Source organism: Phalacrocorax carbo, chromosome 1 (assembly GCF_963921805.1).
Source record: "Phalacrocorax carbo chromosome 1, bPhaCar2.1, whole genome shotgun sequence".
NCBI classification, from domain to species: Eukaryota; Metazoa; Chordata; class Aves; order Suliformes; family Phalacrocoracidae; genus Phalacrocorax; species Phalacrocorax carbo.
The window spans coordinates 210,602,880-210,614,887 of record NC_087513.1 but is presented as its reverse complement, the minus strand read 5'-3'; the positions used below and the strand labels follow the sequence as shown (position 1 = coordinate 210,614,887).

At 38.3% G+C, this 12,008-nt stretch overlaps 1 protein-coding gene across 15 annotated transcripts in view; it reads left to right on the top strand.

Annotated features, from left to right (window-relative positions):
- Nucleotides 1–12,008, top strand: part of DLG2 (discs large MAGUK scaffold protein 2) — an 883,409-nt gene that overhangs the window by 530,262 nt on the left and 341,139 nt on the right. For all 15 annotated transcript variants that reach the window (XM_064441431.1, XM_064441436.1, XM_064441434.1 and 12 more), the window contains one exon: nt 2,053–2,177. In XM_064441431.1, the coding sequence (XP_064297501.1) occupies nt 2,053–2,177 (125 nt within the window). The remainder of the gene's footprint in view (nt 1–2,052; nt 2,178–12,008) is intronic.

Sequence of the window (12,008 nt, the reverse complement as noted above, 5' to 3'; positions counted from 1 at the left end):
ACAGGCAAGCCTGATGGTTTTTAAAGCTCTTCAGGGATGCTTTTTCATTATGATATAGCTGTTAGTGATCCCTAAACAACTAAAAATTATGGCCAGATTTCTCCTTGCTGCCCTGCTCTTCTTTCCCTGTTAAGAGTAGGTTTTGGGGATTTCGAAATCTACCTCTATTCAGAAACACAGGTTATTGTGTATTTTTTAAATCTCTTTGCAGTTATGAATAAAAGCAATAATTTTATTCTACATATTTTAGGTTCTGTTGGTTTTTTTTTTTTAATCAAATATTACTTACTCAAACTTTCTAGACATTTGTCCTTGGTTTTAGTAGTGCTTTAAGGCTTTTGTTCCAGGCCTTCTGAAGTGTATATAAGTATACAGTTTTTCACTCATATGTGTTGGAAGATTAGCTTCATTAATAATATGACATATAGGAAAAATCACAGGAAAACATTCTTAAAGTATTTTTAGAGTGCATGTTGGTGTGGAGCACACTGTATAATAAGGCATGTGTTAAAATATTGGGAAAACAACCTGAATCTGAGATGATCTTAATGGTGACAAGGAGATTAAATCAAAGATTTATAATGCTGGCCTGGTCTATAGAAAATATATATGGAGTGTTTCAGTATTATAATGTTTTTTATATTATAGCTAGCTGAGAAGTGTTAAGATATGTGTAGTCCTAAATCCTTCTCCTTGGATTATAAATTAGTTCAGTACTGAAAATTTATTCACAATTATATGCTGATAGCAGAGCTGCAGATTGCATGTGCATCTCCTGAGTAATGAGAACTGCATTGCTTGTGAATGTAGAATACTGATAACAGAACTGAGGATTTGACATGCTGCAGGCAGGCGACTTGCAGGCTTTCGCACACAAAATGCGTTGCATGCCTGACCTACTAATTGAAGTACAGTTCAAAAATGCAGAAATGAGATTTGATTTAAATTTAAAAAAAAAGATAGAGGTGCCATTTTTATTAGCAACTCTTCTCACCAGCACTGAACCGGGTACCTGTCCAGACGTAGCAGTGAAGGAAACAAACGCCCAGTCACCTGAGAAGTTGGTGAGATAAGGAAAAGTATTTTTAGTGCCCTGAACATATTTAATTTGCAGTAGTGTAATCATTCTGCAATATCAATAGTGTTGTATCACCTAATTATAAAAATAATTTGTGATGAGAGACACTTAAAGGATCAAGTATCGCATTGAATTTTAAGACCCTCTTATGCACGGGGGGTCTTAAACCTGCATATACGTTTCTACAAATAAGAAAGACTCCCTTGCAAAAATGTTAGTGTATATAGAAAATTGCAGTAACTAACATATACTTAATGTTAATCTATACAGAAAACACAAAAACTAGTATATACTTCCAAAAAAGGGTTAGAATTGTATGTGAAAAACAGTGACTTGATTTGCAAGTGTTTGTATGGATGGACGGGCCTATTTATCTTTCATATATTCTCACAAGTAGTAAAAGCAATAGTAGGATTATTGAGTAGACCCTCAAAATGTGTCTTTCAAATATTTCACTCTAGCAAATCAGGAAGATGAAAGAAATAAACTTGTTTTGTCAATTTTTTTTTAAAACATGTGAATCTGAACAATGATCACTTTTCAACAGAAAATGGTGTACCAAAAAACTTCAGAGCTAAATGTTTTTCACTGTTTCTGTTTATAAATGATGGTGGTTTTTAAAACCTTTTTTCAAAGGTCCAAAATGTTTTTAGCCTCTAACTCTCATTGACTTGGATAAATTCATATTGGAGTTTAGATGATAATTTGTGTGACTGCTTTTGAAAACAATTAAATTTAGGTCAAATCCTCTTTCTGTAGGAGCATCCATTAACTCTGGGAAATCTTTGTCTTCCCAGCCTCTGTTCTTTAACTGACAATTAATTTTTTCTGACTGAGTCACCCGCCTTCAAGTATGGTGTTGCCAAATAAAGTGCTTTCTTTAAGAAGCAAGGATACTTTGCTCATGCACTGGAAATAAACTCTGTAGAAATCTAGCATCTGGTGATGCATTTTTTTTTTTATTATTTTTTCAGGGGAATTCTGGCTTGGGATTCAGTATTGCTGGAGGAACAGATAACCCACACATTGGGGATGATCCTGGGATATTCATTACTAAGATTATACCAGGAGGAGCTGCAGCAGAGGATGGAAGACTCAGGTAAAACTAAGTCATTATGTATGTTTGGAAATAAAATGCACATATTCTAAATTATTCTCTAAGAGTCAAATGTGAACGGGGCCTCTCTTGGGGTCAGGGGAGGTAATTGACATGACTAGAGTCTCCTTTCTGCTAAGGTAGGAGAGCTGATTTAAGTAGCTTAAAGCAACTGAATAAGGTTAGTTAAGTCCAGTATAAAGGGGCATTCGCTGGTGCCACCGCCATCTTTGTTTCAGTCATTTCATTTAGCACAGTAGGCAAGATGGGGACAGGAGGAAGAAACAGGCATACCAGCATGGAGTCTTCTCTGCTTGGTCTTTGTATGTTCATGGCTGAAGAACTATGCATTGCATGTTAAGGCTATCAAGACTTCCCAGTCTACGGGGCCGTTGCTAAATAATAGCTCTTTGTAGATGCTCCCTGTTATTTGACTGCAGTAGTGTGGTGTGCTTACCTCTGTTTCCAAATATTCTTTTCAGCTGTGAGGATGTGATGGCTATACTCTATATTCTGAGTCACCCCCAGAGTAGTCTCTTGCTGTAGCTCCTGACTGACACACAGGTCGCTTGTGGCTCTCAAATACATGGCAGCATATCTCTTAAATAAGAGGAACTACAGAAGTGCTTGTGTTTCTCTTCCTTACGGACTGAATGCAGAAAGGCTTCCATCTACCACAGATGCTGCCACAAATCTGTCAGTCGTGAAGCCTGCTGATGCTCCAAAAAGGCAATTTAGCTGGAAAGACTTGGGATAAAATTCTAAAGCTTTCATGATCTCAGCACTGGAATCTAAGATCTGGGAGCCTTTGCCAAAAACAGATGGTCTAAAATTCATGAAATGTGACCAGATGGTAACAATAACTTCTTTGCCAAAGCCTTTTTCTTTAATTCAAAGTTAAAAGCAGGGGGACTTGGCCAGGTTTTAGAGCAAGTTTTGGATATCTCTTATGCTAGGTCTAGGTTAGTAATTTGATTTTGGAAATTATTCTTAATTTTACTGTGATGGTGATGAGGAGTCATGGTGGTTGTCTGGGCCTGAAGATTTTACGATCTAAATAAGATTGTAGACAAAAGGAGTAGGAATAATCTCACATAAATTTATTACTAAAATGCAGCTACCTACCCCTAAGTTAGCCTTCTTAAAGTCTCCTAATATGAGTAAAGAAAAACCTAAGCACTTCCAGGTTGTGATTCATCTCATCCTAAAATTAATGTCTAAAATAAAACAGAAGAATCACATCTTATAAGGGCCTGGTGACTCAAATGAAAAGGAGTTTCTTTAACTAGTTGAGCTGTAGTGACATATGTAGATTTTAAATGTCTGCACTGGGCCAGATGAGCTTCATGCAAAACAGAGCATGAGGAAACAGCAGTATCTGGAAATCAGGCTATCAAATTTGACATGATGAACAGCATAAGGGGGTCTTAAACCTGCATCTACATTTCTACAAATAAGAAAAAATCCCTGGCAAAAAAAAAAAATCTGTTTAGCATTTTTTACTTTTGAAATATTTTGTAGTTGAAACTACTAAGAAGAGAGAAGCCATTGCAGTATTTTGTTGTGCTATTTTTGGATGAAATGATGCATTTTGTAACTTATTGCTATACTAATTAACTACTGTAAATTTAACTCATGATTATTTAGTAATTACTGTGTTTTAAAGGTCTATGAAAGACCTTCTAAACCCACAAAAGATATCATACTAATGCAATTCATTAATCAATATTAAGATTAGACCTGGCAAATTTTGTGTTTTAGAGTAAAAGTTTAGTAGTACAAGTATAGTTATCTTATTACTAGTACTCCTGGAGTACCATATTTGTTAGCACATATTGAAGTAAAATGTTGTAATTGTTAAGCATATATTTGGCATGGTGATTTTTCCTATTCTCATTTCTAAACATAGTTTACACCAAATTTTTCTCTTGTTAATACTGAATGTCTGAATCTACTTAGTTCAAATTGGATCTGCAGAGCTTTTTTACTTCAAAGAAAACTGCAGACACCTTGAAATATGTCTGAGACTGCCATTAGGGAAATGGGTTGACTTAATCCTATGGGTTTTACACTAAATAATAGGAAAATCTAATTTTCTTTTTAGCTGAATATCATATGATATGAATGATTATACAGTGTATCTGGAGTTCTGTATGCTCCTCAATGCTCAAAACGTTTTTATTTTCCCTGCCTCAGTTTCCCACAAATTCTCCTAAAACTTTGAAGTACATGAGAATTTGCACTGACCTACCTTCCCACTCTTACAGTCAAACACAAGCTGCATACTTACATGATGCTTTCATGTGATAAAACATCGCTTTTTCAGTATTTTATAGCAAAACGGCAGAAATAATTCAAAAGATCTCACCATGATTTCCAAGGAAAAATTCTCTCTGGAATTCCATATAAACAAGTTTGTAGGTTTTGATGGTGAGACTTTATTTTATTTCGCAACACTTTTCCTAGGGGGAGATTCCTCCTCTCCTTGTTTTGTCTGGTAAGTGGGTTTTGCTTTGCTCCAGTCCTAGCAAAGACAACCCTGTCGTGTTTTAGGAGCACCTGAAAATGTATGTATCACTGATCGTTACTGATATGCCACTGAATAGAAGAGCTATCCTGGGGCAGTCTCCACTGCCTTACATGGTAATTAATTTTACATAACAGAGAGTTTATCAGCTAAGGCCACTCTATAGGAATAAAAGCTCAACAACTTGGCAGTAACATCTGCCAAGAATAGCAATAACCTGAGAGACTGGTGTTTATGGACAGAAAAACTATATACTTTCTGGTGTCCATTTTTTTCTCAGACTCTGCTTGCAGATACTCTATATTGTATAGTAGCGTGGACTGTTTGAACTGGCTTCTAAATCTACTGTCTGTTTTTCATCACAAAAGCCTGCAAAGTCACTTTTACTGCATTTTACATTAAGTTGCTTTGATCTAACCTAGCTGAGTGAAGTTCTACAAATAGATCGTGAAAGTGGCCTGCAAGAAATGGACTTAATGGTACAGTCCTTTGCAGATCTTTTATGGGTATACATGGGTTGACAAGTGGAGGAGTAGGTCAACTGGAGCTTCGCATAAGTCCAACAAAAGTAAATGGAACCTCCTGCACCTGGAAAGGAGTAACCCTCTATTGTAGCAGAGGGTGGGGTTTGGCAGGCTACAAAACAGCTTTGTAGGGAAGGACCTGGGCGTTGTGCTGGGCAATTTATAGTTATAAGTGTGTAAATATCAGGTATAAATACCGGATGGGGGGAAATGAAGACAAAAGAGCCAAACTCTTTTCAGTAGTGTCCAGTGCCAGCCAAGAAACAACGGACACAAATTAAAACACATGAGATGCCGTCTGAACAGCAGGAAATACTCTTTTACTGTGACAGTGACCGACTATGGGCACAGGTTGCCCAAAGAGGTTGTGGAGTCTCATCCTTGGAGATACTCAAAACCTGACCAGACATGTTCCTTGACAACCTGCTCTGACTAACCTTGCTTTAGCAGGGAGGGTTTGATGCGGTGATCTCAAGAGGTGCCTTCCAACCCAAATGATACTGTGATGCTGTAATTTGCACCTGAGTCAGCAGTGTGCAATGGCAGCAATGAGGGCCGGCACGGAGGTCAGCAGAGGTGCACAGAGAAAGGACTAGAGGCAACAGGCACATGTTGTAATAATGGAAATTCCAATTGGGTCTGAGGAAAAAAATAATCTTTTTAATGAGTGTAGTAAGGCACTGTAACTGGTGGCTCAGTGAGGTTATGGGATCTCTGTCTTCATCTGGAAAAGCCCTGAGTCATGTGATTGAACTTTAAATTGAACTTTCAAACTTTGAACTGGCCCTGCTTTGAGCAGGAGGTTGGACTAGATGACCTCCAGAGATCCCTTCCAAACTGGATTGTTCTCTGATTCTGTATATTATTCTTATATGTAAAATGTGTGAGACCGAAACAAAGTTCCTGGATTAAGTTCCTGGGTTGTTTTCCTTTAGTGGAGAACAGTACTTTTATTGACAGTAGGTACAATGCATAGAGTGGGTTTGTATCACTTCATGGCCCGTACGTCTATAGCAATACCTAAAAAATAGTGAAAGTTATCAGCCACGTTAGACTACATTCATTTTAATAAAACATTCCTGTAATAAATACTATGTTTACATACTACCCTCCCTGAAATGCACTGACTTCTAGAACTAGTAAAAGATCCAATACACTGCACGGTTCAGATTTTAGAAGACATTTTAGGTAAGAACGCTGGCTCAAAGTCCTAGTCTTGCAAAATGCAGAAAGCTGTGGAATCTTTTATGATATGTCCTTATAATGACATCCATATAATACGTAGAAAATAATTTCATATATAGTAAATAATATGTAGTAGAAAAACTTCATGGACTACAAAAGAAATAATTTTGGATTTGATTACTTTAGCTAAATGTGACTATAATAAAGTCAGGACTAACTGAAAATTAGTTTTTTTCTGAGTGCTGCATACCGTGTTTCTTTGAAGCTTTGAGTTTCAAGTCAGTGACAGACGGAGAATATAAAACCTCCAGAAGTAGCAACTATTCCTTCCCACTGCGTTGAAGGAGAATTTCTCTCAACATTTCGATCTTTTAAGACTTTTGATGCATAAAAATTTCTGCTTCTAGCTCACATATGTCAGTTGTTCATGGGCAAATATCTATTTTTTAATAAAAAAGGTCTGAATTTAGACCTTTTTACTCTCTGGAAGAAAAAGATTTCCAGTAAATTATGGCTCGGTGCCTTTTTTTTGTTTTATTTGAGTTTGTGTCAGAGAAAAAAATATAGTGGTTGGCTCAATCACCTAGATAAAGCAAGAACTTCAATGTACCATCTCAGCAGTTCCTTCTACTGACATTGATCATGTGTCAAATTTGGGATTCTAAAAGGCACCACACATCTAAAAAAATTCATCATACCCTGTGAAAACAAGATTGATCAGCTTATGGATCTAGAAGCACAGTGTAGTGCTATAACTTGATTTTTTAAAAAAATAGTAAAAGAATAATTAAAAGCTTTCAATTATGACCAAGTTTAAGAGAGCAGAGGCTCCCAAAATATAAATTTATTTTCAGCATTTGTAAACCAAAACTGTTTTGAATCAAAAATCATTTTTTCTGTTTATAGTTTTGATTAGGAGTTCTTCACAGTCTCTCTGATCTTTTGGTGGTGGCATTTTTCTCAAAACTCAGTCTACAGGAATGAATGGGTCATACGAGTTCCTCATCAATTGCTTTCAGAAAATACACTTTCCTTTTCGTGAAGACACATTTAAAAATGTGAATTTTAAAAGGTCTTGGGATCTAAAAACAAATAAAATATTATTGGGTAGAACCAGGATTGAAATCTTATGTTTTATACCAATCTCATGGTTGTAGGAATCTTACTCAACCTGTGATTCAAATATCAGTTACTGCACATGTGACTGAATATGAATCAGTTTATTCTCAGGACTGTGAGATAGATTTGGATGGCCTTGAGCTTGAATTTCAAGGGTTAATGTTGTACCAAAGGTTATCTTGGTATTTGAGCCTGAGCTGTACTCGGAGGAAAGAGGGTTTATGTGAGGGGTGAGTCAAAAGGAAGAAAGTGGTGGTGCCTGGAGGCACGCTGCCCTGGTAAGCTGCCTGGACCTGTAGCTGTTTCATTCATTCTTTCTTCTAGGAAACTGGTTTCCAGTCTCTGCATTTGTGAACCTACAGTTTCTTTTTTCTTTAGGAGTGTGGGTACTTGTAAGGAGAACATAAACGAGTTGAGAAAAGTAGCTAGATTGTGAGTTACCTTTGGCAGACTAATGAGAAACATCACGCTTACCCCCAGCTGTCTGAATACCATAGGTTAGAAACTACTCAGGCTGTGCGGTGTTTGTCTTTCCTTTGTGAATGTGTCTTTCCTGATACTACTCTAATTACTGATTGTCAGGAGGTTTAGGGTTGTGAAACTGCAGCATTTTTAAGGCGTGCTATGTTGTTCTACCATCACCATAATAGTTAGTGTCGGATTTTCTTCCCCCAGCTCTCAAAGTGATTTGGTGTGGGGAAAGGAATATAATACACATGCTAAGGGAAGGAGACAAGAACCAAAATAACTTGCCCTCAGTCATCTAGTAAATCAGGGTGAAAGCTTGGAACAGAACAGTGATTCCTTCTCTATTTTTGTGCCTTACAGGCTTCAGTTAAATACCCAGCAGCAAAGGTTTTAAACAAATTAGATTTGTGTTCCCTTCGGTTATCAACTAACCCACCGATGTGTCAAAGGATTATAAATTTAGGTAGGTATACCTCACAAGAGAGGAACTCTGAAGATAAGACTCGTTTTCATGATTTTTTTTAATTAAAAAATGAAACTGCGAAACATTAATTTAAAGGTGTAGATTGCATTCTGATCGGATTTTAAAAAATTTTATAATTGTTTCACTGAAGATGAACCAGAGAGGAAATATTGCAATTTCATGCTATTCATCCAAAGCCTGAAAACTGGAACTAAGAAACAGCTGGTATAAATTATTGTGTGCAATTTACCTAGAAAACTCAAAGGAAAGAAGAAATGGAGGAAAGCAAAGCAAGTCCCCACTCGGGAGCTAGCTGGCTGAAGGACCCCCTTTAGAGTTTGCTGTGCCAATGGTGCTTCGCCTCTCGTGAAAAGTCTGAAACCTAAACCCCTCCGGCCGCAGCAGGCACACAGCTGTTGCCTGGTGGTATCGCTTGTAGCTCTAGATCGCTTACTAAGAAGTAGTGAATTGAGAGTGCTAATAGGAACAAACTACGGGTGTTTCCAGATTAATGTGAAGAGCTATTCCCAGGAGAGATCATGTTCTTCACAAGTGTCATGTGCCTCTAATCCAGCTTGGGCAACTGGCTTTATTTCACCATTATTATATATCAAAACTGAAGTGTGTCTGCTTTGTGATTCACTGCTTAAGTCCCTGTTTGTTCACTTTTGATCTTGTATTAAGTCTATCAGTACCAGGTCTATGTACATTGCAGTGGCATAAAGCTTGTTCAGGATGTTATTATAATTACAGTGCTGCCACAAAACACTGATTCATATCTGCACTGTTTACAGGCCTCTGACAATGCTATTAGTTCGGTACATAATTTAGTAGTAAGTTAATAAGAGGCATTCACCCCATTAGGCAAAACATGCTTGCTTTGCAGACAGTCATAAATTTAATCATGAAATATTGACTGCTCACTCTGTCCTGGTTTGTGTTAGGAAATTTAATCTTATTAACTTTTTTTGTCTGTATATCTGTGCGTATCATTTTTGAGCTACTGTGGAATAAAAAAAGAGAATTACCACAGGGGATCTGCATGAAAAAAGGCAGGTCACAAAATCAAAATCCAATTTTCATACATTATTTTTAAAGTTGAAGATGGCTTACTATGATTCAAGTTTGAAATTATCAACTTACTTTCATCAATGGAATACGTTACTGTGTAATTATCTTTTCTGTTGCATTCACCTCTTCACTTTTCTTTAGCTGAATCCGCCTTTTTTATCTTTTTTCCTATGTGAGGTTTACATTTGCTATTCGGTATTGCAGAGGCCCAGTGTGTCTCTTGAATTTGATTGTATTTCTGCTTTTCCTGCTTTGAAAATAATTTGGTAGGCTGTAATAATTCTCTTATGTGGTGAAGGAAAGGAAAGGGAAATCATATTTTAACTGCTGAATTCTCAGATAAACGGAACAGAATTTAATGGGAAGAAAAAGGTATTTCTCTGGCTTGTGGTATTTGAAACTGTTGAATTTTAGGGGCCTCTTTATAGATGGTCACTACTATGCCAGTGGTAATGGACATTTTTGTAGAGGCTTTCTTCTGTAACACAAAGAATCAGTTTCTTCCCCCTACCAGTTTCTGAGCTGTTTTCCACTAGTTGAAACCACTGCTTGCAAATAACACTTAAGCGAAGTAGCACGTTATTAGGACTTTAGATACGCTGCAGTTGTGTAATGCCCATGGCACTAGGTATTTCCTCCGGTGGTACCGCACTGGTTAACAGGGCTCTCTCCCAGGAGCTCCTGTAGTACCCACCCTGCCTGGAACTGCAACCACCCCCAGAGCGCTGCAGCAGCAGAACAGCACCATGCAGCCAAATCCGAGTGATTATTTCATCACCACGTTTTCACTGCTACTGCAGTTACGAATTTAAATAGCTCAGTGAGAATTTGTCTGGAGTTAGAAGCCTTCAGTGGTTACATACCTTAGAAATCATCGGCTCTCTATGGAGTCTAGTGTTAGTCAAGGAAAAAATATTTCACATCTGTTCCTGCACTGGACAGGTGTAACCCTCTGGGGTACAGCTGAATTCTTCATTTCTTTGAATTCCCACCAAACCTGAAAATAAGATTTTGGATGAAAAAGGAACTGACTTAAGTTATCAAAAAATAATTAAGTTCCTTATAACCAGCAAAGACCTGATTCTAAAACTTTTGAGAAAATGCTTGGTCAACTTTTTATTTCTGACAGCCAAAACCACTAACACGTGGTGAGACAGTCTGTTCCTGTGCTGTCAAAACTCTTGGCTGTGGTTTGAATAAACACTTTGGACTTTCAGACTTCAGCCAAACCATATTTCCTGACAATACCTCATCATTGTTGTCACATTCCTTACTCCACTTTTACTACAGATGTTAAGGCAGGGGTTTTAAATTTATTTACTCCTGGCATGTGAGTTTTAATACCATACTTGCAAGATGTGTGAGTACTTTGTTTGGATGTGTTGCTTACATCACGCCACTCTGAATCACACCATTACGAAAAGCAAGGGTTTTTTTTCCTACTTACCTATTTGCATTCTACTCAAAGTTGCAGCTAAGTTTACCTGGAGCGTGTAGCCTAATGGAACTGATGCTCTGAAGCTGCTGAAGTTTCTTACTGAACTTGAACTACATGTTTTCTCCTCCTTCAGTTTATTTAACACTACCCCTTTGTTCGGAATAGCTATTCTCAATCAAACCAGAGCGGAAGGGAGGGTTTTCTACTTGTTAGTGCAAGCGCCTGGGAGGCAGGACTGCTTAGTTTTGTTCTCAACTTGCTATGCCTGATCTGTGGCAACACTTTTCTTCTTTTGTGCTAAAGTTTCCCCATTTGTAAAATGGGTATAGTGATCATTATCTTTGCCTCACGGGGGTTGTTGTGAAGCTTAAACGAGTTCATATTTGCAAAGCACTTTGAGAGCCCCAGATGAAAAGTGCTTGTAAAAATACTGAATCTGGAATTGCCTTCTGGGTTATCTGTTGTAACTGGTTTTCCTGCACAAACCTGAATATGCTTCAGACTGTGCTAGTGTCAGTTGGGAGGATTTTAACCACGGGTGAGGAATAACCGAGTAGTTTTGGCGTACTTAGCAGGCAAAGCGTATCTCAGTCCCAAGGAAGTGGCTCGTTCTTCCCCGGGCTGGACTCGCTGAGGCCAGGCGGCGGCAGCTGCTCTTCCTCCGGGCTCCAGGCCTCGAAGCCTCCACATGGCGCTGGAGCCAGCGAAACCAGAGGGCTCGGAGGGTAAGTCAGGGCCGCGAAGCCATCCCTGCCCTCTACCACACCTACAGAGCCTGGCCTGGGGCATCTTCCACTACCTGCAGAACAGCCCTGCAGCTGGGAGGAGCCTTGCAGCTTCCTGGTGCCTTCATTCATCTCAGACTTTCCAGGGTTTTGTTTTTCTTTCCCCTTTCTTTATCCCAACACCTACCTCTCACAACACCCCACAGCTACCTACACCTTGTTTTTCTCATTCTTCGCCTCTCCGCTGTCCCACTTTGGCCTCTGGCTTTGAAGGGCAGACATGAATACTTGTTCTGTGAACAGAAGTTTTCCTT